Source organism: Piliocolobus tephrosceles, chromosome 13 (genome assembly GCF_002776525.5).
Source record: "Piliocolobus tephrosceles isolate RC106 chromosome 13, ASM277652v3, whole genome shotgun sequence".
Lineage (NCBI taxonomy): Eukaryota > Metazoa > Chordata > Mammalia > Primates > Cercopithecidae > Piliocolobus > Piliocolobus tephrosceles.
The window spans coordinates 27693126-27720444 of NC_045446.1; the positions used below are offsets into that span (position 1 = coordinate 27693126).

General features: G+C 36.1%; 1 protein-coding gene across 6 annotated transcripts in view; it reads right to left on the minus strand.

The window, feature by feature from the left end:
- Window positions 1-3114: 3114 nt before the first annotated feature.
- The window catches only part of IFTAP (intraflagellar transport associated protein), a 60995-nt gene continuing 36790 nt past the window's right edge, over window positions 3115-27319 (minus strand). For 3 of the 6 annotated variants that reach the window (XM_023185550.1, XM_023185551.1, XM_023185552.1), the window contains exons 3-6: window positions 27135-27289; window positions 24412-24478; window positions 12066-12205; window positions 3115-3385 (exon numbers count right to left, since the gene is read on the minus strand). In XM_023185550.1, coding sequence (XP_023041318.1) covers window positions 3221-3385; window positions 12066-12205; window positions 24412-24478; window positions 27135-27289 — 527 coding nt within the window. In that variant the 3' untranslated portion in view covers window positions 3115-3220. The remainder of the gene's footprint in view (window positions 3386-12065; window positions 12206-24411; window positions 24479-27134; window positions 27290-27319) is intronic. The other 3 variants (XM_023185554.1, XM_023185553.1, XM_023185555.1) reach the window with 1 other exon arrangement.

Genomic DNA, 27319 nt, shown 5'->3' on the forward strand with positions numbered 1-27319 from the left:
GTGTGAGTCAATTCTCCTAATAAGGTCCTATATTTATATATATATACATCTTATTAGTTCTGTCCCTCTAGAGGACCCTAATACACTAAGCTGTTTTCCAAAATAACTGATCTGCATTTACATTTCATAAAATTTATAATTGAAAAAGTAGATTCACATACCCAAATTGTTCTAAATGTACTTGAAAGTTTTCTAATAACTGAATCAAATATCACTTATTCTGAATTAAAATAAAAATTAAATAGCTGAAAATCAGTTTCTCAGTCATAATATTGCAAGTACTCTAGTGTACTAAAATGCAGCTAGTGGCTATTACATTGAACAACATAGCTCTATTATAACTATTTGTGTATATCTCTTCCCTACTTAATTGGACCATGTCTAACCTGCCTGTATCCTCCCCACTGCCTAAAGCTTGAACACACAAATGGAGCTTTATGAAAGCTTGTTGAATAAGTAAAAATAAATATGGAAGTCACTTGACCCTAGGGCAACATGAAATCAAGAGCATTTTTTTGTAAATAACATAAATGGCATTTTTATGAATACTTACACACATTCACACACACACACACACACATAAGCACAAGTACATGCATACAAGCACAGGCCTGCAGCATTATTCACAATAGCCAAGATATGGAAACAACCTAAATGTTCATTGATGGATGGATAAAGAAAATGCAGTATATACATAAAATGGAATACTACTCAGCCTAAAAAAAGGAAATCCTGCTATATGCGACAACATGGGCAAACCTGAAGGGCATTATGCTAATTGAAATAAGCCAATCACAGAAGGACGAATGCTCCATGTCCACTTACATGAGTTATCTATAGAAGTCAAACTCATAGAAGCAGAAAGGAGGACGGAGGTTGCCATGGTTTAGGGGAAGGGGGAAATGGAGAGTTGCTGTTCAGTGGGTATAGTTTCAATTATACATGAATACATTCCAGAGATCTGCTGTACAATACTGTGCATATAGGTAACAAGATTATATTGTACACTTAAACATTTAAGAGAGTAGAGCTCATGTTAAATGTTCTTACTACAAAAAAAAAAAGAAAAGAAAAAGAAAACTAATAGTGAAAAACAAAACAAAAAAAAATGATTCTGGTGTGGGATACTGATAGCAAGGGAGTCTACGTCAGGGAGACGCACTGAGTGTATGAAAACAGCGCTGTCCTCCTCAATTTTTCTGTGAACAGAGAACTGCCCTGAAAAACAAAGTGTACTTAAAGAAGAAAAGAAAATCAGTTAAGTTTAAGTACATTCAATTTGTTACTAATTCCTACAATAATAAAAATTACTTGAAACATATTACTCCCCCTTCCTCTGGGCCTTCATCTCTCTTTTCTCCTTCCCTTAATGCATTTATGGGTATGTTACATAATTAGCATTTCATAATGCATTTTTATATTCTCCAGTTGTTTTGCCTTCTCAAGTTGTATTTTAAGCTTCTGGAGATAGAGCTCATTCCTTGTGTTGTGGGAAGTCAAGGACCCCAAACAGAGGGACCAGCTGGAGCCGTGGCAGAGTAACAATTGTGAAGATTTCATGGACATTTATCATTTCCCTAATAATACTCTTATAATTTCTTATGCTGTCTTTATGTCAATCTCTGAACATAAATTGTGAAGATTTCATGGACATTTATCAGTTCCCAAATAATACTCTCATAATTTCTTATGCCTGTCTTACATCTCTTAATCCTGTTATCTTCGTAAGCTGAGGATGTACATCACCTCAGGACCACTATTGTACAAACTGATTGTAAAACATGTGTGTTTGAACAATATGAAATCAGTGCACCTTGAAAAAAAAACAGAATAACAGCGATTTTAGGGAACAAGGGAAGACAACCATAAGGTCTGACTGCCTGCGGGGTCAGGCAGAATACAGCCGTACTTTTCTGCTTGCAGAGAGCCTATAAACAAACATGCACGTAGTGAAGATATAGCTGAATTATTTTCCTAGCAAGGAATATTAATAATTAAGATCTTGGGAAAGGAATGCATTCCTGGGGGGATGTCTATAAACTGCCGCTCTGGGAGTGTCTGTCTTATGCAGCTGAGATAAGGACTGAAATACGCCCTGGTCTCCTGCAGTACCCTCAGGCTTGTTAGGGTGGAGAAACAATCCTGCCCTGGTAAATCTGAGGTCAGACCGGTTCTCTGCTCTCAAACCCTGTTTTCTGTTGTTTAAGATGTTTATCAAGACAATACATGCACAGCTGAACACAGACCCTTATCAGGAGTTTTTGACTGCGCTTTGCCTTGTGATCTTGCTTTACCCTTTGCCTTGTGATCTTTATTGGCCTCAGAAGCATGTGATCTTTGTTCTCCTTTTGCCCTTTGAAGCACGTGATCTTCATGACATACTCCCTGTTCATACGCCCCCTCCCCTTTTGAAATCCTTAATAAAACTTGCTGGTTTTGCGGCTCAGGGGGGCATCATGGTCCTACCGATATGTGATGTCACCCCCAGAGGCCCAGCTGTAAAATTCCTCTCTCTGTACTCTTTCTTTTTGTTTCTCAGCCAGCTGACACAGGGAAAATAGAAAGAACCTATGTTGAAATACTGGGGACAGGTTCTCCCAATATCCTTGTATTTTGTAACCATTGTCACACATGGTTTAATGGTAATAAAGAAATGCAATAATTTAATGTATGACATATCATCAATTCTCAATGCCTTCTTTCAGTAAAGCCTTTCCCAATCAATTCCAGAAGCCAAATCTCTCAACAACACTCACATTGATAGCACTATCTCTGGACCTACCTAGGACCCAGACCTACTTCATATTAGCAATTTTTCTCTAATGTGCTACAATGTGTTTTCATGTGCAATTGTCCTTTACTCTCAAGGAAGTAGGATCATGTTTCTGACCTTTGGTACAGCACCCCACATCACCTAGTGCAATGCTTTCATCAAAATGGATCCTTCCATAGATGCTGCTTCCTGTTCCCATTTCCCACTCCCATCTCCTCCAACCAGCCACAAGATGCAGCAACAACATGGCAAGAGAGAATTCTGTAAGGGCTGCAATCTCCTTGGCCTTATTGCTCTATATCCCTAATAATAGGTAACTCTGATAAATGAGTGCACATATGTAAATTTCCACAAAGGGAATTATAGTAGGTTTATCTTTTATTCTCATGTTTCTTGAATACGAACAAAATTAAAATAAGCACATACACACAAAAAAATGCCTGTGAATCAGTCACAGGGTTCCTCTAAGTCTGGGCTGTTGTCCTTTCTCTTCTGCTTGCATAACTCTTTGATGGTCTCTATCTCTGCAGGACTAAACTTGGAGGTTAGTGTCACATTGTCATAGTCAAATTCTTCATCAAGTGAGAAGGGTTGAACTTCATCTCCAAGTATCTATAAAAGGTAACAAAGGAGGAAAAAACACACACAATCATTGTAAATGAAGATAAAGTTGAGAAAATTAACTCCCTAGTAATATTTAATTAAACCTTTTTTCAGACTTCAGCACTCTCAGCTGATTAAGCTGTTTTTAAGTAAAGGAATAAATTCAATTATTCAGTTTGACCTAATTTAAGCCTCTTAATATGCCCCATTTATACCACGCTGTATCTGAAAGAATATCATTAACTAATGCTGCCCAAGGCAAGAATCAGAAAGTCTCCCTTGCATATACTCATTATACATTTTACCACTTGTAGTGTCAGGACTAGAAAAGCATACAGAAAAACCAACAGTTATATTAAAATGTGAGAAAAATACACACTAAGATTTTTTATCAACCTTAAATAGATTTTCACCATTTGCCAAAAAAGATCTATATTAATAAAACATAATTTTTTAAAGATAAAAGTACACTACATTGAATATACTTCTTCAGATAATACCTATAACTCTTGGCTAATAACAGTAAAACTTGAAACATAGTTTAAATTTAAAAGTCCAGGATCTCTTTTTTCCTGCCAAGAATTTAAAAATATTAGTTTATCTGTAAGTAAAGTAGTTACAAAGAAACGTAATAATTTTGAATCTATTCATAATTTGTGAGTTTTAAAGACTTCCTAAAGGAAGGCAGATAAAAAAGCATATTTTCCAATAAACCAAGAGTATGCCTTAAATCTCTTGTATCACGCCCTAAAAAGCCTCTCCAAAAACAAATGGTGTGTGAGACAATGAAATCATCCAGTGCTTCTATTTAGCTCTACAATATGTATAGTGATGCTGAAATAATTGAAAACTATGGTTTATGCAAGAATGAAAAAATGTCCCAAAGCTATAATCAGCTTTAAATATTCTTGCATGGAAGATGATCTCATTGAGTGGCTTATGCAATGTTAGTAAAAATGTAGCATGTAGCTCAGAAACTATCTGCTGTTACTAAAGGTGAAAGAAAAAATAATGAGTAGTTATCTCCTACCTGTTCCACAAGTTATGTTTTGAAGTTAGGTGTGCAGTGCTAATAGCAAACGCTCAGCCATTTATCATCCTTTCTTAGTAAAATCAGCAGGAGAACAACTTCTGGAGATGTGCTCATTTCCTCTTTATTAGAAAGGACCTTAGTGCTTTCCTGACAAAACTGCCACTGAGTTTCCATGGTGAGTTTCCACCATGTGCCAGCCCTGATACTAGGAACCACGTGGCATCAGCAGTGATATTCAAACAACCCTACCGGTAGTACTGTTACCCCTACTTTATAAAGCTCTGAAAGGTTAAGTAACTTGCCCAAAATACAGAGTTAGTAAGGGAGAGAAGCAATATTTGAATCCAGGGTAATCTGCTTCAAATAAAGCCTCAGGTGCTCAACAGAAACACCAGCAAGAATTAACCTTGAAGTTTTCACTAAGCCAAGTCATAGCTCTTTGGAGAGAAGACCTTTTCTAAATAAGATGATCAATTCTCACAGCCTACCATTAGAAAACCGTACCCAAGGCTACGTGTAATACCATGACTAGCTTTTAAAACCCAGCTGTATACAAAAAACAAATCAGCCCGCAAGGCTGATCAGTCCATTTTGATCACTTTCTGAGATCAAATTTATCATCATCACAGCCAAAGTGACAGTGGGACAGTCTTGCTTAGATGGCTCAAATGCAGAAACACACACACACAATGACACAAGATGTTCATTTCCTGAATGTTAAGTGTTCTTGCTATCTCCAGCTCTACTCAGCAGTTTAAGTACTGAGGCCTGCAGGCTTGGTTGGCCACAACCCCATCTGGAGCCGATTCTAGCTGATCCTGGCAAAGCATAAGGAGGAGAACCTGTTTCCACCAATATATTCAGTCTGATGGGAATTTCGCTGCCTTTTCATGCCTGGGTAAAGGCCTTTCATCACATGTCTATTAAGCTTCAAGCTGCCTATACCTGCGTATGTCCCCTGTACTAGGTCTTTAAATTCTACCTTGAAACCTCTAAAACTTGCCTACACCTTACTAGCCATCCCCACTAGATGCAGTCACTTTGTCTTCACCCACCTCTCACTTAGGGGGTAGGAATACAATTTCAAATTAGACAAATCCTTTTGCCCTGTTAAAATCTCAGTGACACCATACCATGCCCCCAACTCCCTCTACAGAACACAAATAACCTCAATTCCCACCTCCTTCCCCTTACCTCTTTATATAATAAACATCTATTATATAGCAGATTCTGAGAACATAAAGTGATTATAGCAAAATCTGTGTCTACATGGTTTCATAACTTCAAGGAGAGACGGAAATGTAGGAATGATTTCAGTATCACGTGCTGTGCTCTCCAATACAGGAATGCAAAAAAGGGAAACAGAAGCACAGAGAGGAAAGTGCAGAAGCTTCATTTACTCTTCAATTTTTTTTTTTTTTTTTTTTTTTTTTTTTTTTGAGACAGAGACTCCCTCTGTCACCCGGGCTGGAGTGCAGTGGCACGATCTCAGCTCTCTGCAACCTTCAGCTCTCAGGTTCAAGCAATTCTCCTGCCTCAGCCTCCTGAGTTACTGGGACAACTGGCGCATACCACCAGGCCTGGCTAAGTTTTGTATTTTTAGTAGACACAGGGTTTCACCACGTTGGCCAGGCAGGTTTCAAACTCCTGGCCTCAAGTGATCCACCCACTGCAGCCTCCCGCAGTGCTGGGATTATAGGCATGAGCACCGCACCTGGCCTCTTACTCTTGATTGAGTTTTGCCACTCTCCAGAAAATCCTACTGGCCTCCCCACACATCACTTCACTTATTACCTACCTCATCCTAGCAACCCAGATAAAGTAAGTCCTGTATTTTGGACTTACTTCTAAACTTTGATCAGGGTTCCCATGGCCAAGTTAGTTCTAGATACGGCCCAACCCATTGCCTTCTTAAGATTCTCCCTTCCCTGAGGTCTCAAACTACCCTGTGGCTATAATATCCAGACTTATGGTACTAGAGATATAGAAATGTATTCTTAAATGGAAACATCTTATTTTCCTTTAAGTTTTTTTTAAATATATTTACATTGTTCTCTGTTATGGATGATGATTTTCTTCATCAGTCACTTGGTACTAACCATAACAATAACATGGAATAAAGTTTTCAGCAAGTCAGTAAAGATAATGTCAACATAAAGATTATTCATTTATAATATCCTTCAATGTATAAAAATATACTTAAAATATAAATTTCTTCACTAAGAAATTAAGGGTTATTAACAGCAGCTATTGTTAGATTTTCTAGGCAATCAGTTAGATACTGAGATATTAAAGCAAGAAATAAAGAAGAGTAATAATGTCACATTTGCAATGCCAAAACATGACATTCAGGACACTCTGAACCATTTTCGGGATACACTGTAATGTGGCCAGTACATCCCTGAGTCGAAATGTCAGAGGAATAGCTTCCTGCAATCATTCAGATATTGTACATTCTTTCCACAAACTCTACATTCCTATTAAATTCTAGTCACTGTGTTAAGTGCTGGGGATACAAAGATGAAGACCTATGTGAAATCACAAACAAATGAGATGAACTCATAAACCATTAGAGTAAAATGTGGTAAGAACAGGGTGATGGGAACACAGAAGGAATACCTGACCCAGACTAAGTTGGAGGGGATTGAGAAGGAATCAGAGAAGGCTTCTTGGAAGAGGTGATATCTAAGCCGACTCTTAAAGGGTAAACATTAGTTTACAAGTTGACAGAGAAGAGCTTTGCTGACAGGCGGAGTTTCCATGAGCAGACCATGGAAATAAGATGCAGAATTTCACATTTGTGAATCTGAAAGTGGGTCAGCATTGTCAGAGCACAAAGTGTAAGTTGGAGAGTGGCAAGAAACAAATATGGTGCCAAATCATCCTAGAGATGATGAAAAGTCTCTGAAGAATTTTTTGAAGGCAGGGAAGACACTTGGTCATCTATGCATTTCAGATAAATTCCTTCATCCATTTAATTTTTATTAAGCACCTACAATGAGACAGGTACTGGAGTAAAAAAAAAAAAAAAAAAATGCCCTGCCCTGTTGGAAATCATATGAGACAGATCACTATGAAGGTTAAACAGAAGGTAGATTTGAGTGGGATAAGCCTGGAGCCAGAAGAGTACTCAAGAACCTGCTAGAGCAGTTCAATAAGACATCAGGAGAAGAGGGGACTGGTAGCAGAGACTTGAAAAATCCGTAGAAAGTGAAATTGGCAGCACTCGATAAGTGACTGAATATGGAAATGTAAGAAAAGGAAGAATGCAGAAAGGGAAGCAGGTAAAGCACAGTTTAATTTGAATGTACCTGAAGGAATCCAGATGAATTGAATATACAAACTTGAAACTGAAAAAAAAAAAAAGATCTGAAGCTAGAGATGCCAATTTGAAGATGAAGACGGATTCAAGTATGTAGGCTGTGAAGAACTGTATGTTAAGCACCGAATCCTAAGGCACACCAACTCATAAGTGATGGATGGAGAGAAAACCCAAAGGAGTCAGGGAAAATACAATTTGAGAAATACGTAAAGAATCACAGAAGAAAAGTGAAGTGAGAACCAATGAAGCAAGAGTGCCAGAGGAAGGTCAATGGTGTCAAACATGGTAGAGAGATCCATTAAAAGGAAGACTGGAAAGTGTCCACTTTATGATTTGGCAATCAATTGAAATGAAGCAATTGGTGCCTTCATTCTGAAAACATCCAGGCAGGTGACTGGAGCCAAGGATATTTTACAGTATACTGAAGAGTCTAATAGCTTTTCAATTCTGGATGAAAAGAGAGAAAAAGGAACAGACAGTAGCCAAAGAGGTGTCCAAGATGAAGGGAAGCTTGTTTTCCTTATTCTGTTTAATTTTGTTAAGGATAGGAAAGACTTAAACCTGTTTACATGTTGATGGGAATGAACAAATAGAAAAGAGAGAATGACCCCAACCATGTTATTACTGTATACCAGAAAATCACTCCCATTTAGTGGTGAGGTTTGTTTATTTATTTGTTCATTTAATATATGTTTACTGTATGTCTACTATATGCACTGAGCTCGGCACTAGTTCTGACTTTGCATGTTAATTACGTAAGCTTATGATAACATGCATGAGTGAATTTAGTCTTCCAAAACAGGAGACACATAAGTAATTCAAAGTGAGCCCAGGTAGGTGCACACTGCAATTCACAAGGTATCACTGTGATCTTCTAAATGATAGCTTTGTTTGTTTGTTTGTTTGTTTTCTTGAGATGGAGTCTTGCTCTGCTGCCCAGGCTGGAGTGCAGTGGCGCGATCTCGGCTCACTGCAAGCTCTACCTTCCAGGTTCACGCCATTCTCCTGCCTCAGCCTCCTGAGTAGGTGGGACTACAGGTGCCCACCACCACACCTGGCTAATTTTTTTGTATTTCTTTTAGTAGAGACGGGGTTTCACCGTGTTAGCCAGGATGGGACAGCTTTTCAAATACAGAAAGATTGCATTTCTATGTATATATTTCAGTTATTGGCTGTTGTGGCATACTTTGGAAATTCTCTTCTTTCAAATTCAGTTCGTGTTAGGGTTCAAAGCCAAGGTTTTTAGATTACAAACTGAAATTATGATTTACTTCAGTGAAGACTTTGTGTAATGGAGCACTAAGTCCCCTGTTGCCAAACAAAAAACAACTATGAATTAAGTTATTAACTTATTATTTTTGCCTAAGGAGCTGAAAGAAATATGTGGATTTCAGGTGTCTAATTTCAAATCTAATTGAAACCTTTTTGTAGCCTCTCACGGAATAAAATTTGTGGAGTATTGGAAAACTTTCAGTCCCCTTAAAATTGCTCATGTGACTTATTCTAATAGAGGCACTGCTGATGGAGAGATTGTTTTCATTCATAGTACCACACAGGCAAATTAAAGAAAATAGAACTAATGCTTAAATCAATAATGGCAGCATTTAGCTGTAGGCTACCATACAAAGTAATATGGTAAATAAACTGTCTTTATAGGAGAAAATTTTTAGAGTACCATTATGAACTGGACAAACAGGAGAGCTCCTACTAAAATACCACACAAGTTTCTTCTATGACCTCTTCTACAGTTTTCAGGGGGAGGGGGTGGGTATCACAATTTTTTATCCTCCTAATAACAACTCTCTTTGTTCTGTAGAGCAGCTTCAAACTTCCAAAGTTCATCAAAATAGAGTAACTAAGGCAAGATAATTCTATACACATAATTCTATACACAATTATGCATGTGTGTAGAACCAGTGGTAAAATTAGGGAAAAAATCTGAACCAAAAAAATGTTAAATGTTTGAAGTGATGGATATACTAATTACCCTGATTTGATCATACACATATATATGTACTAAAATATCACACTATACCCGATAAATATATACAATTATTATATGTTAATTTAAAAATAAAAAAACTAAATTAGGTAAAACATTGAGTTGGTCCAATTCATATCAGAAAGTTGATGGATTCTTAATAGGCGATTAAGAGAAAGTTAGGAAGGACATGCAGAATATATTTTCAGCTTTTCAGACTGAAATCACAGAAAGAAACTATCATCTCTAATTCCAAAATGGTCTTTCAGTAAGCCCCTCAGGACCCATTTGCTATAAATTAATGATTATGTTCTTTTACTAGCTCTGGGTGCCTTAAAATAAGATGAATGTTATCAAACCAAAGCAGAGTTGGTACAGTACAGGTTGAGTATCTCTCATCCAAAATGCTTGGGATGAAGTATTTTGGGTTTCATATTTTAGAATATTTACAGAACATATACCAGTTGAGCATCCCTAATCCCAAAATCTGAAATCCAAAATGCTCCATTGCCTTTGAGCATCAGGTCAGCACTCAAAAGTTTCAAATTTTAGAGCATTTCAGATTTTCTCATTAGGAATGTTCAACCTTTACTGTGATTCTAGATGGTTGTGAAAAGTTACTCTAAAAAATGGTAATTAGAAATAAAAATTCCCAACCAAGATATTACTTCAGATATTCAAAAAACAGCAAAAGTTGTTCATCTGTGGCTTGTATCATTTAGATTCCAACATTTTTAAATGTCCACATTTCTGGTAAGAAATTTATATTCCTCTTAAACACACCATCATATATGGGGTCTCAACTTGAATTATACTGCTATTTGATAGATTCTGTTTTCATTCATAGTACCACATAGGCAAATTAAAGAAAATAGAAGTAATGTTTAATCATTCAGTTTTTTTAACCCATTAACTAAAATCACTTTGTAACAATTTCAATAATTGTACTAGATTATATATATTCTCTAATTGTACTGAAATAAAATTGTATTTCTATAAAAGTACTAGGTGCCATGTCTACTGGCTGGTCCAATAACTTGTATGGCCACAAGTGAAGTCAACAGCATGAACAAATCTTAACTGATTCCTTCTAGAAAAAGCCTTATAATTTTAGCTTTTTACAACTCAGAGAGAGCAATCTATAATTCAAAAAGTATATTAAAAAGTGACTGTCCCTAACAGTTTAGCTGGTAATCAATTTGGGAGTTTATTATAAGCCTGCATGCATCCTGGATACACTTTCATGATGTCAGTGAACAAAAGTACTTATTAGAAAGTGGTAATTTAAAAGCGAAATGTGTGAATTATTTCTGACTGAATGGCTAATTCTATAACAGAATATCTTCTAGTAACAAGACTAGTACCTCATGATTAAATAATCCAAAAAGACCCTAAGGATTTTATTAGAAAGCAATAATAAAGAGCCCTTAACAACTTCTTGTGCCTGATCCTGCTTTGTGTTCCAGTAAGGAGGGTGAGAAAGGTCACTACCAGCGCTAGCAACAGCCTCTATTGATACAAGTTTATTAAGCATATGTAGAAGAGCTGCAAAATGATAGCAAAAGATGACTTACAAGTTGCACATTTGCGAAAGATGTGCCATAGATTCCATTTTCATAGCTAGGTGACATTTCTCAGCCTCCCCTGTGGCTAGTAGGAACATGTGACTAAGTGGTCACCAATGGAATGTGAGCAGGAATTAAGGACCTTGAGTCCTAAGCCTTGGGGAAACAAGCTGTCCCCAGGCTCCTCTGTTCTGCCCTCCGGGTATGATGATGACCTGACCTGGAATACGCAGGTGAGGACGATGTCCTAAAATATAATGGACATCCGGAAAGAAGGAACCTGGGTCCCTGATGACCCCCCCAAAAAGGAGCCACCTGCTCATTTTAAGGGCTCTATATAGGCTGTTAAAGAAGAGAAATAAACATCTATCGCTTTTCAGCCATTGAATTATTATTGGGATTCTCTGTTATAGAAGCCTGGCCTTTCCTTAACTAATTCAAAAGTTTATAGAACCTTATCAATAATAATAAAAACAGCCTGTTCAGACTAAAAAGGGCAAGAAAACTGTCCATCCTTTCTATTGTGTAGTCCTTGGGTAGCACAGATCTGTAGCATAGCATACACTGTAAAACAAAAATGGTTTCCACATAAAAACATAATTGTGCTATGTGTTTAAAAAGAAATGTATGCATTTGAGATAGATGGCTGTGAGAGGGACCAATTAAGCAACCTGAATTTTATATTTTCCCAAATCTTAGAAAAATACAAAAGTATACAGCATTTCTTTGAAGGGATGAATTACAAAATCAAGGCAGTGTAGAGAATGACTGAATTCCCTGTAGAGTACCTCTTCCGTCTGTTTGTCCATTCTTTTTACAGCGGGCTTTGGCTTCACTTCACAGGTAGGAGGCTGGGCCACAGAAGGGATACAGAGAGGAATGCTGGTGCTTGCAGCTTGCTCCACTTCTCCTGGAAGAAGCAGCAAATCTGTTGGATACAAAACATTTCAATTGAGCCTTTTGCCAAGTTCACAATTTACCTAAATCGTTTAAATGCCCAGAAGTCAAAGAAAATGAAGCAAATATGCTCATGTAAAGTAGGTCCATTTCACAACGCCTGTCCCCCTTTGGGAACTGGACTCAAGGGTTTGCCCTTTCCTCATAATAGAAGCCATTAGTGCATTTACTTTTATTTTATCATTGCAAACTTACGAGTCCCCCCAAAATGTCTGGAGGAGTACTGTTTTTGGAGTAACCTGACTGTCCCTTTTCCTCTCAACTCAATTTCTACTTTTATATGAAAATAAGGTGGTAAGATGTTACTTTTGCTTCATTTTCCCATATTTTCCTGGAGAGATAAAGAGAAAGAAAATGGAGTGCTGATTTCATCCTGTAACAATATGGCAATATTTCAAATATATATATCAAAAAACAGTAATGCCAGAAGGAAAGTACTTTAACTTTCAGCAGAAAAATGAAATACTCTGTCATATTCAGAATGCATGGTCTAATTTTCAACACTTGCAAAGAACAGCAGCAATGTGTTTCCTGCTTGTTAAGCACAATCTCAAGAATTCAATAACCAATCTTGGAGTTCTGATTGACCCATTATAAGCGGATATGTCTCCTGATTTTTGCATGTGTGACAGTACATGGATGCATCACAGACAACTGATGATCTTTCACAGCTTTCTTCAAGGAGGACAAAAAAACAAATAGAAGCACAACAGGTTTCCTCCTCAGTCTGTTTTCATAGGACCAGAAGGTCTTGCTAGAACTAGCCAATAACTTGGAGCCGACTCTGGATGATGCTGCCCACTTCTCAAGGATGTTCCTAATTAAGGCACCAATTAAGTTCTCAATGGAAGTGATTAATTAATAACAGGCATGACTTGACTGCTGCAAATGCAGCATGCATAGGGAGATAATTGAGCAGGTATTGCTGTTCAAAAACTGAAACTTATTTGAAATGAATCTCTCAACACTATAGATATCCCCTTCACACACAAAAAAATATAATTACAAAATTCTTATGACTCCAGCAATAGAGAAAACAGTCTGGAAATAGAATTGTGGAGGGGAAATGGCAAAGAAGGTAATTCTGCTATGGCTAATTATTGAAATTTTAGACTATGATTTCATTAATTAGCAGAAACAAAAACAATAATAATAGCCAACACTTACATACTCATCATTTTGTATGCTTTAGCTCAGCTAATACTCCCAAAGCTCTATTATTTCCTGTTTTACAGGCAATGAGCTCTAAACACTGACAGTAGCCTCACTCAAGATCCCACAGCTAAAAAGGGCAGAGCTGGGCAGTCTATCTACAGAGCCCATGCTCTTATCCTACAATGCCACATTACGAACTTCTTTTAAATAAGCATTTTCATTACATATTTTATTTTACTGGATCAAATTAAACACTCAAACTCAGAACCAAGAATTGTCATTACTATAACACATTAGTATGGTTAGGCAACATTAAGTACATTTCCCAAACATTTCATACCCAGAGAAACAACATTTTAAAATTCAATGAGGTTGGTGGGAAGACTGCTTTTCTAATGCACCTATTTATGAGTTCAAAGCCAAACCCTCACTGAACGTCCTCGTGTAATAGCCCAGGACTGGTACCAATCTGGTGAGGGACCCACCAACAAGGAAAGCAACAAGAGAAAGGCTTGGGCCTCTCAACATGAAAACCTGACCCACTGGCTGACAGAGCAAACATCAGTTTAAATGTGAAATCAAAATCAATTCTGCTTTCAGGGCTATTTAAAATCATTGTTCTGGCTGACGGTATTGTGAAGCGAGGAGGATAACTGCAATTTCTTTACTGAAACTTCACTTCTCTAACCTATTTGCCAAGAAAGTAGGATTTTCAACAAAAATGGTTTCTTTCATAATAATTCTACTGCCATGCAAACAATTCTTTCAAAATAACAAGACTCAGTATTCTCCATGTCTTAAATTCTTGTCATTTGTTTCTTCAGAGTAAAAGCAAAATGCACCAATGCATATCTATTAATGCCTAACATAGCACCTCATACATAGTGAATTCTCAACAAATACTTGGAGATAGAAAATGAATTTTGTACACCTCAACTTTTAAAAAGAACAGCAAGTATCAAGAGTCTGCCTGCCAATAAGATGTTGTGGATGATGTAAAATGAGTATAACCCTTACCCTCAAAAACTAAACGTTACAGGAATAAGACTTTCATATATAAAATCAATCAAAGAATAATCAAGAAAAAATTGAATGGCTCTAACTCTAAAGATGACAGATTTATAAAAGGGCAAAAACAATATGAATGAGAAGAGCCTGGCAAGGCATGTTATAAAGAAAACTACTGCAATCATTTAGCCATTTTACAATCGTGGGTGGGTTATATATATATATTTATATTCTCTTGGGAGAAAAAAATACTGTATTCACTCATGGTAGGAAATGAAATTTCTGAAGTTCTCTGTATAACCTTCTAAAACAGAAATGCTTTAAGAGACTTAATCTGATCATATTAGTTGTTTCTGAAACAACCAAAGGCTTTGTTTTCATCTTAATGAAATGCCTTTGGCTTTGTTTTCATCTTAATGAAATTGGCATTATAGAGTCAGGGACACTTTCAAAAATGAATCTTGAGGTTGGACGGCAAGACTGGTTGAAGTATTTTAATCTCTTCTTTCTCAACCATATGTTTAGAAATTCTACTATTTAAAAAGTAGCTATTCATGCCATTTGTCTCTGTATTTTGTCAATGATCAGAAAGTCAAAGACTACAGCCATGTAATCAGTGTTACAAAGTGAGCAATCTACTTGACATCTGAAATTTTACATACAATAATATTTAATCTGCCTGGCATATTTATAAAATTAACCAATGTGTTCATTTGTTACCACATAAAACGGTCAAAATTTCCTGAAAGTTTGGGCATCCTAATACAAAAAGGATATAGATAAAAAATACTTTAGCCATCCAGGCCACTTCTAAATAGAGCTTCCAGCTATGATAGTCTCGTTCAGTAGTTCTTATTCTTAAAAATTATTGAAGATCCCAAAGAGCTTTTGTTTATATGGGTTATGTCTATCAACACTCACCATATTAGAAATTAAAACTGACAAGTGTTCTAATATTTGTATATTAGAATCATTACAAATAATCAAGTTATGTATTAAAATAAGTATTTTTATTAAAAGTCTATTTTCTAAAAACAGAAAATATTGAGAAGCATTATTTTACATTTTTTCAAATCTGTTATAATATCTAGCTGAACAGAAGAAAGTTGGATTCCCTATTTGTTTCTGCATTCAATTTTTGAAATATGCTGTTTTTTCATTGAAGTAAAGAAAATCCAGACTCACACAGATAGGCAGTTGGAAAGGGGAGGAGTATTTTAATAGTCTTTTTATATAGTTGTGGATATTTTTCTTTGATACTACACCACCATCTGAAAAATGATAAAGTTTTTCAAAAGTTATTTTCAATGAGCATTCTGAAAACATGTCAGTGAACTTTTTGTACTGCTACATTAAAATCCATTGGTCTATCTTGCACACTGAATGGATCTTTCTCCTATGTATAATTTTGTAAACATTATTAATTGGTCATTTGGAAAATACTGGTTCACTGCGTTATGTAGATCTTCCAAATTTTGACATATTTCATTATACAGTATAAAAATCACATTAGTTAATATCACCAATTTTGCCAGAGAAGCCTTTAAATATTGAGAAGCTGTCAAGCTCACAGTACTAGATACAAGTTCTCTAAAAATCTAATTTTCACTTGATGCATTGCCAATTTTATCATTGGCAACGAATACCATTAGTTATTAGCCTTGAAGAGACAGGCTCACTTTATTCATTTTTGAGAAATATAGTTTGTCAGTCATTCTTTCAAATAAAAATGGTGATTCATGAAAGAGAAAAATAAACTAGTTCAGCACACCACTCAATCACCCAAATGTTTTTCCACAACCACTGTATTTCGGTATATAACAGAAGTGCCGTATGAACACTTACTATTTTGGCACAAAAATCATTAAAAAGAGGTATACTTAAGAATCAAGATTTAATAAAATTAATAATTTTTACTACATCAAGAAATTTTCAATGAAAACTGGCATTTGTTTTTGATTATAAATTTATGACAGTGAAGATGAAAACTGCTAGTATAACTTGGTGCCACAAACTTGATTCAGACTAAGGTGCCAGCATCTTCACCCATCATTGCTTTTCCAACTTCAGTGCAAACATCAACACACATTCTGAGGGATTCCCAGACCACATCCTCAGGAGTCTGCTGGTCTAGCTAATGTCAGTCCAACCCTCCCACCATCAACAACTAGAAAAGCTAGATAAATTACAAAAATCAACTATTTAAAGGCATTGGAGAAGGATGAGAAACCAAGATTTCAGCCACAGTTCTTAAATATTTGTTGAATAAGAGTCCCTAGTCATTCAGGGGTAGCCTAAAGCTGCTTAAAGTTGCAAATTAAGAAATACCTCTTTTTAAAAAAAAAAAAAAAAAAGAGGTAACCAATGTCATCATTTGTATGCACTTGCTCATTAATGGCAATTAATCCCATTAATGGACTAAAAATGACTGGACATTGCTATGGTTAGGATATGGTTTGTTTGGCCTTAGCAAGTCTCATGTTGAAATTTGATCCCCAATGTTGGAGGGTAGGGACTGGAGGGAGGTGCTTGGTTTGAGAGTAGATCCCTCAGGAATGGCTTGGTGCCATTCTCTCCTGAGTGAGTGAGTTTTCGCTGAGTTCTCACTCTTAGTTTCCAAGAGAACTGACTGCTGAAAAGAGCCCGGCACCTCTTTCCCTCTCTCAGTTCCTCTCTCGTCATGCAGTTTCTGCACATGTGACTACCCTTTGGCTTCCCCAGAAGCACATGCTGGCTCCATGCTTCTTGCACAGCCTGAAGAAGCACGAGCCAAATAAATCTCTTTTCTTTACCCAGCCTCAGGTATTCTTTTACAGCAACGTAAATGGACTAAGGCAGAAGTACAGCACTGGAGAACCTGAAAATAAAAATCAAACAAGGCTGCCAACCTTTGAGCAGGAATCAGTGCCCATTCTCAAGCAATACAATCAGTCACAGCATAAGTACACCCACTGGCCAAGAGATGTGTGTAAGACAGCATGAATCTCAGAAGTAGATTAAAAAAAAAAAAAAAAAAAAAAAAAAAAAGTCTCTTGAGCTACTTGGACTGGGCCCACTGAGGAAGCATAAAAATAAAGATGAACAGAAAATCTTCCTATTCTAATGGTCTCAGCACAATAACTAATAACTGATCCAAACAATAATCGTGCTGGGTAAAAGTCTGGGCCAGTTTGTCTGAGGCCTGACAGTCACCAGGTTAACTACCTTACCTCAAATTCAAAAAAGGAAAAATAGGTTAACTTGATATCAAATAAACACAGTGCACAAAACTCTGTGGCAGACGCTAACCTCAGAAAACTGCTTAATACCATTGCTTAACAGAACTGGCTCCACTGAAAAACCATCTTCAATCTTTCCACCTGGGCTGCCAAATGATAAAACAAATATCAGAAAAGAATCATGCTCCTAAATCTTGGAGAATATTTATGAGAGTGAATGGGGTGAACAAATAAAGTCAGTGGTAGAAAAACAATATGCAAACAACTTCCTTGTTGCCCCAGGCAAATCTGTTGCTTAAACAATAACAACAGAATCTAATCAGTAAACCTCCCAGCTGCCAAAATTATACAAGCAACTTGACTATTTAAAATGTCACATTTCCCATCTGATATAAATATTTGCCTTCTGCTCACATTCCTGAAGTGTAATACAAATTAGGCCCAAAATAAAATTCACCTTGGCACAAACTATTTAATTTCTTTTTCCTTTAAATGACCCAGATTGTGCATTATGAAAATTGTAAAGCCCTGGTGGCCTTTTCAGTAATCAGAATAGATTGCTGAAGCCTAGTTTGATTTTCAGCATAGGCTTCGCACATCATTCTATGTGTGGGAAGGTCTTGACTAGTTCATTCAAGTCTTGGTTCAGCCTCAGTAATCTTTTATACACAAATATAAGAAGGCTGTTATCTGATTTCTGGAAAAATCATTTAGTAAGATGTTTTTATCAATATTTTAAAATAAATCTGCTAATTGAAAAATGTAACTTGAAAAAAATATTTAAAGAAAGCAATGTGAAAATACTGGAGAAGGTAAAAAGGCTAATTTAAAAGATTGACGGGCTGGGCACGGGGACTCACGCCTGTAATCCTAGCACTCGGGGAGGCCGAGGCAGGTGGATTGCCTGAGCCCAGGAGTTCAAGACCGGCCTGGGCAACGCAGTGAAATCATGTCCCTACTAAAATACAAAAAAATTAGCCGGGCGTGGCGGCATGCACCTGTAATCTCAGCTACTTGGGAGGCTGAGGCAGGAGAATTGCTTGAACCTGAGAGGCAGAGGTTGCAGTGAGCTGAGATCGTGCCATTGCGCTCCAGCCTGGGCGACAGAGTGAGACTCCGTCTCAAAAAACAAAGATTGACATAAGAAAAATCAGATCTGTTGGCCATGTTGGTTTATGTCTATATACAGACTTCTCATATTGGCAAGAAGTGAAAAATTTAAACCATTCACAAAAGCACCCAAAACATGTACTTTTGTGCCCTCTTATGAAATTTATTTTATATTGCATATGTATTACATGCAGACTAGAACCATTTGTATCCACATGTTATCCTCAAATTAATTATATTAATATATATTTTATATTATATATAATATAGATTATATATGTTTATATGTTATCTATTATATAATAGATAATATATATATTATATATAAACATATAATATATTAACACATCATATAATACATAATTATGTTCTATATTATTAATATTATATTATTATAAAATTATTATATTTTATTATTATGTATTATTATTATTATTATTATATTATTATATATAATATAGGAATTCAGGAATTGAACTCAACTCTGCACCAAGCGGACCTAATAGACATCTACATAACTCTCCACCCCAAATCAACAGAATATACATTCTTCTCAGCACCACATCACACTTATTCCAAAATTGACTACATAGTTGGAAGTAAAGCACTCCTCAGCAAATGTAAAAGAACAGAAATTATAACAAACGGTCTCTCAGACCACAGTGCAATCAAACTAGAACTCAGGACTAAGAAACTCAATCAAAGCTGCTCAACTACATGGAAACTGAACAACCTGCTCCTGAATGACTACTGGGTACATAATGAAATGAAGGCAGAAATAAAGATGTTCTTCGAAACCAATGAGAACAAAGATACAACATACCAGAATCTCTGGGACACATTTAAAGCAATGTATGGGGGGAATTTATAGCACTAAATACCCACAAGAGAAAGCAGGAAAGATCTAAAATTGACACCCTAATATCACAATTAAAAGAACTAGAGAAGCAAGAGCAAACACATTCAAAAGCTGGCAGAAGGCAAGAAATAACTAAGATCAGAGCAGAACTGAAGAAGAGAGAGACACAAAAAACCCTCCAAAAAATCAATGAATCCAGGAGCTGGTTTTTTGAAAAGATCAACAAAATTGATAGACCGCTAGCAAGACTAATAAAGAAGAAAAGAGAGAAGAATCAAACAGATGCAATAAAAAATGAAAAAGGGGATATCATCACTGATCCCACAGAAATACAAACTACTATCAGAGAATGCTATAAACACCTCTATGCAAATAAATTATAAAACTTAGAAGAAATGGATAATTTCCTGGACACTTACACTCTCCCAAGACTAAACCAGGAAGAAGTGGAATCCCTGAATAGACCAATAGCAGGCTCGGAAATTGAGGCAATAATTAATAGCCTATCACCTAAAGAAGTCCAGGACCAGACAGATTCACAGCCGAATTCTAGCAGAGGAACAAGGAGGAGTTGGTACCATTCCTTTCGAAACTATTCCAATCAATAGAAAAAGAGGGAATCCTCCCTAACTCATTTTACGAGGCCAACATCATCCTGATACCAAAGCCTGGCAGACATACAAGAAAAAAAGAGAATTTTAGACCAATATCCCTGATGAACATCGATGCAAAAATCCTCAATAAAATACTGGCAAACCGAATCCAGGAGCACATCAAAAAGCTTATCCACCATGATCAAGTGAGCTTCATCCCTGGGATGCAAGGCTGGTTCAACATACGCAAATCAATAAACATAATCCAGCATATAAACAGAACCAAAGACAAAAACCACATGATTATCTCAATAGATGCAGAAAAGGCCTTTGACAAAATTCAACAGCCCTTCATGCTAAAAACTCTCAATAAGTAAGGTATTGATGGGATGTATCTCAAAATAATAAGAGCTATTTATGACAAATCCACAACGAATATCATACTGAATGGGCAAAAACTGGAAGCACACCCATTGACAACTGGCACAAGACAGGGATGCCCTCTCTCACCACTCCTATTCAACACAGTGTTGGAAGTTCTGGCCAGGGCAATCAGGCAGGAGAAAGAAACAAAGGGTATTCAATTAGGAAAAGAGGAGGTCAAATTGTCCCTGTTTGCAGATGACATGATTATATATTCAGAAAACCCCATCGTCTCAGCCCAAAATCTCCTTAAGCTGATAAGCAACTTCTGCAAAGTTTCAGGATACAAAATCAATGTGCAAAAATCACAAGCATTCTTATACACCAACAACAGACAAACAGAGAGCCAAATCATCAATGAACTCCCATTCACAATTGCTTCAAAGAGAATAAAATACCTAGGAATCCAACTTACAAGGGATGTGAAGCACGTCTTCAAGGAGAACTACAAACCACTGCTGAGTGAAATAAAAGAGAACACAAACAAATGGAAGAAGATTCCGTGCTCATGGATAGGAAGAATCAATATTGTGAAAATGGCCATACTGCCCAAGGTTATTTATAGATTCAATGCCATCCCCATTAAGCTACCAATGACTTTCTTCACAGAATTGGAAAAAACTACTTTAAAGTTCATATGGAACGAAAAAGAGCCCACATTGCCAGGACAATCCTAAGCCAGAAGAACAAAGCTGGAGGCATCATGCTACCTGACTTCAAACTATACTACAAGGCTACAGTAACCAAAGCAGCATGGTACTGGTACCAAAACAGAGATATAGACCAATAGAACAGAACAGAGCCTTCAGAAATAGTGCTACACATCTACAAATTTCTGATCTTTGACAAACCTGACAAAAACAAGAAATGGGGAAAGGCTTCCCTATTTAATAAATGGTGCTGGCAAAACTGGCTAGCCATATGTAGAAAGCTGAAACTGAATTGCTTCCTTACACTTTATACACAAATTAATTCAAGATGGATTAGACTTAAATGTTAGACCTAAAACCATAAAAGCCCTAGAAGAAAACCTACACAACACCATTCAGGACATAGGCATGGGCAAAGACTTCGTGACTAAAACACCAAAAGCAATGGCAACAAAAGCCAAAATAGACAAATGAGGTCTAATTAAACTAAAGAGCTTCTGCACAGCAAAATAAACTACCATCAGAGTGCACAAGCAACGTATAGAATGGGAGAAAATTTTTACAATCTATCCATCTGACAAAGGGCTAATATCCAGAAACTACAAAGAACTTAAACAAATTTACAAGAAAAAAACAACCCTATCAAAAAGTGGGTGAAGGATATGAACAGACACTTCTCAAAAGAAGACATTTATGCAGCCAACAGACACATGTGGCGATTCCTCAAGGATCTAGAACTAGAAATACCATTTGACTCAGCCATCCCATTACTGAGTATATACCCAAAGGATTATAAATCATGCTGCTATAAGGACACATGCACACATATGTTTACTGCAGCACTATTCACAATAGCAAATACTTGGAACCAACCCAAATGTCCATCAATGATAGACTGGATTAAGAAAATGTGGCACATATACACCATGGAATACTATGCAGCCATAAAAAAGGATGAGTTCATGTCCTTTGTAGGGATGTGGATGAAGCTGGAAACCATCGTTCTCAGCAAACTATCACAAGGACAGAAAACCAAACACCACATATTCTCACTCATAGGTGAGAAATGAACAATGAGATCACTTGGACACAGGAAGGGGAACATCACACACAGGGTCCTATTGTGGGGAGGGGGTGGGGGGAGGGATAGCATTAGGAGATATACCTAATGTAAATGACGAGTTAATGGGTGCTGCACACCAACATGGCACATGTATACATATGTAACAAACCTGCACGTTGTGCACATGTACCCTAGAACTTATTATATTAGTATATATTATTATATGCAATGTAATTTATTAATATTATATCAATATTAATTAATATTAATATTATGTCGATATTAATGTTGATTATTAATAGTGTATTGATATCAATATTAATTAATATTAATATAATATCAATATTGTATATTATATATTATATAATATTATTATATTATAATATTCATTAATAATATTATATTATAATATTAATATTATTATATTAATTATATACACACCAGTATATATACCAGTATATATATACCAGTATATATAATTATATTAATATTATTATATTATAATATAAAATGTTAATTATATTAATAATATAGAATATTAACTGGCAATCTGGGGTGTTGGTTAAAATGCAGATCACCAGATGCCACCAAAGACCTTCTGAATTAGATTCTCTATTGGGAGGGAAATCCAGAAATCTGCATTTTTAACAAGGTTCCCTCTCCCAAATCACCCAAAACCCAAAACAGTGTGCTTCCTCTACAAATGTAGCTTCCTGACAAGTCCTTAGCTCTCCCTTCTAATCCAACTGGAGTCCCTATGCTGCTCTTATAGAAATTCAGAGCCACTCAGCGTATTAAAGTTAGAGAACCTCTCCCTAGAAGATGTGATCTCTCTAGACCTCTGATTTCACTCAAACCGAGTAAGAAATTAAAGAATCTGCAACATCTACTGGTTAATAGTGTGTTTGAGAAGCAATCCCTTCATGGAGTAGCGTGATGTTTGAAAGCAGAATAAAAATGTTCATTGCTTCCAATTACCAAAGCCTCTCAAATTCAAGCAGCTGAAGAAGCTAGAGTAGAGGTTTATACAACCAGTGTATAGATAGTCACCATCCCCAAACCAACTTTACCCAGTCACTTGAACTTCTGTCTGATTATGAATAAGCCATCCTTCCAACACTAATGACCATAAATCATGTTTATGACTACCTAAAGACAGTAAACAATAGTTAAACATCGACAACCAAACCTCCATGGAAACTGCTCCTTCTGTAAAATTAGGCATTGACTTTGATATATCCTGGCATATTAAATCAGGAATGAGTGTTTAAAAAAAAAAAAAAAAAAAAAAAAAACCTCCTGATTTTGAACATATTTCAAATGTCCTTTGAGAAACAAAGAATATCTATGCCTATCCAGAAATGTTAACTAGAAAGAAAAAAGTTTTCCTCTAAATAAACATCAACAGACTAGCATGAAGTCTTTTTCAATCCAGCCCATGGGGAAAAATGCCTCAGAAGAAACATTTACAATATATCTTTAGTATTAAGGGTTTAATTTACATAATAAATATTTTTAAAAGCAAAAAAAATGGATTTTCTTTTATTTTCTTTCGACTAGCTCACTGAAGCCTGCGTAGATTTTCTGTCTAGGCTTGGCATGTTATTCTACATGTGGGAAGGTCTTGACATTAGTTCACTCAAGTCCACTGAAACTTGGTTCAACCTCAGTAACCTTTATATCAGGCAAGACAGCCTTATTTTTGTGATCAATTCTGATATTTTTATGATTTTTATGATCAATAGGTATTTCATGTGTCCCTCAAAAATAATCTCAGATTACAAGACTGTACTTCTAAGAAATAAAGAGTTGACTTACAATGGCTCCACTTGAGACAATTACCTAAGAATCAATCCTGTGATGAATTGTTAGTGCAAGGGCACACCTTTATTTCATTTAAGACCAAAGATTTCACAATCTTCAAAAAGCTTTGACCTTTCAGCTGAAATTTTTGTTATTGAAAAAAATAGCTCACAACTTTAGTTTTTCCTATCTTAGGAGAGGTGGAGGTAAGAATTGCCAAAAACAGGAAAGCTGTCTAAAGCCTTATTTGTAGTTTCTAGAAAGAGGTCGTATAGAAAGGAAATAGAAAGCATACCCTCACTCATTTGGGGTTTAGTCTCTTCATCCGTGTCCAAATCTTCTAAATCTAGGAAATTGTCTACCTAGAAAAAAAAGAATTAACATCATTTTTAAGCAGAACAGACCTAAAGAAAAACTGCAATGAAAAGTCAATGAATCCACTTCCACAACACCTAACTGAGCAGCTGAATCCACTTTTCTCGTTAACTCTTGAGTCCCAGCTCAAGGCTTTTGTGTTCACTGTGCTTTCCCAAGAGACATCTGAAAGAAGTAGTAAAGTTGAAAGCTGGCCTGGATTTTGTAGGCACCGTAGTCAGACCTCTGCACTGAATGGGAAAAAAGTAGTCTGAGACTTTTTTAAAAGGGACTTTGTTCCAGATTCTATCCCAGAATATATACCACCACCATGACAGTCAAAAACAGTGTTTCTGGGTTTTGTTTTCATTTTATTGCTTTTGCCTCTCAAGCAAATGGTGGTGGTGGCTCTGGCTACTATCGTAACAGCAGGCTTTCTTACAGCACTCTGAAGAGCAAGAGAGAAGAAACTAAAGAAAACAGGAGAGAAAAGTCCATTCAAAACAAAATCACAAGAGAGGTGAGCAGGGCAAAAACTCAAGTGTTTTCTCTTTTGAGCAAATAAAACTGAAAATTACTTCAAAGGCAAAAAGTAGGGCAAATGACCTTTACAGACACAATAGCAGCATTTCAATGAAAAACTATTCCACATGGAATACTGCTTTCCACTGCAAGCTGACAATGAGACATTTTAGATTAACAAAATGGTAAGATTTAGACAGGAACTAATTCATCTCAAGTGAATATCTAAGAGTGTAAATAAGAAAATGATCTCACCACTGGCACGAATGAGACCTAGTGAAGGAATAAGGTGGCAATGCCTTTTATGCTCATGACCTAAACATGTGCATAACAAAATACCATAAAATTACAAATTTACATTTCATAATTGTAATTCAAAAGACAGGCTGGGTCTTTCTTCCCTCAGCTCTACCTGTGAGACTATAGCTATTACATAGGAATTTTAAATGGTACTTCCATTGCTTTTAAGTACATACCTGCAGTTATTATCTGGCATCCAAGAGAAGGCAAAAATTTATCTTCCATATAATAGTTTCACTACTGAATTTTGAAATTCTCTCATATTATATTGTTATTTACTTAGTGGTGTGTGCTAAGGGGGACTAGAGTCATGTTGCTATATCAAAGCACCCCTTTCATTTATTAAGCTCTAAGGAAAAAAGATTCAGAACCCAGCTGACCAAGAATAGTTTAAGATATTCAAACACCAATGAATAAAAACAAAACAAAACAAAACTTGCAAGGACAAAATCTGCTGATTTCTCCAACTTTGTCTAAGGGACAGTAGATGAGTCCTGTGTTTTTAGTTTGTTTGTTATGTTTTTGGTTTTTGCCAAGAAAATTGAATCATGCCTTACCTTCACCTTTTCTGCCCAATTCAGATCACCTTGAAAAGAACTGCCAACTTTTTGGCCTTCATCCATTACTATCTGAAAAAATACTTTTTGGCCTTCATCTGTCACACATTGATGGAAAAATGAAACAACCGAAAATAAAGAAGCTGATCTTGTAGCCCTTCAGATGACAAAACTCCCCTTCCTGTTTGTTAATTAGCTAAGCATAACAGACCAAATTCAGTAAGCCATAGCAGAGGTCAGGGAATAGGTTTCAGGAGCTCTGATTCTACTTCTGTCCTATAGACTCATCCACAGTGTAAGCTACAATAGACTACTTAACCTCAGTCTTCTCATGAGTAAAACAGGAATACTTCCCACTCCTATCCCATCCCAATGAACCTCTGATGAACAAATCAGAGAATGCTAACACAACATTTTCAAGTTACTAGAACACAATGTCATTCAACCATTCTTTTTTTCTCACATGCTGGTTAAAGACTGTCTATATAATATAATCCCAATGGTCAGTCATTGCCAGTAAAAAGTGAAAAAAGTTCATATCCCACAATTATCTCCTGGAAGCAAGTTCTGGAAATAAAGAATTATAGGCATCTGCTGTATATAAACATATTTCTAACACAGATATTTTTGTTCCCTTGTAAAAAAAAAAAAAAAAAAGAACACAATATACAATTCTGTCTACGATATTGCAAGGAAGACATGACGAAGCAGATATTAGAAACTTAAATGGCTTAAAAAGCAGAACAGTTTCCACTATAATTCCTTGATAATTAAAAACCATAGCTGAGGAGAATGTGAAGAGTCTATAAAGTCTTCAAGATTAGAAAAAGAGTATCTAACATTTACTGACCAAATCTTAGAGAAAAACAAAATAACTGATTCCACCTTGAGTTTGAAAGAGGTGAATCTAGGAGAGGTGAAAGAAAGCCCCATTTTACACAGGTAATTATAGAAAGGAACTCTTTTGTCCCAAATAGAAGAAGATAAGCTAAAAGAAATAATTTCAATAATTTATAGATGGCAGATCCTTAAGAACTTTTTAATAAAACTTGGGGATAACCAATTATCATCATAAACAATAGCTGTCAAAATCATGAAATACATGTAATGATGACCTTCAATAAAGTGCCCCAATGGTACTCCTTCTAGAATTAGGAGTTACCAGATCTAACAACTATCTAGTGTTTAGTAGGGTCTCTCTCTTTTTTTTTTTTTTTTTTTTTTGATTCATGAAGAATTCTTTTCTTCTCAGATTGTTTCTATAAATGTACTATGTTGGCATTACCTGTTCTTCCAAACACTGTGATGAAGTACGAAGAAAGATGGTTTTATTTCTAAGATGGCAGTTATTTGCTTCATTTTTATGAGTAACTTTTGCTGAGGTAAAAATGTTTTCTGAAGAATCAGTTCCAAACACTCCCCTTTCGGACACATGATCCTCTGAAATAAGAAGTTATGCACTATTAGAAA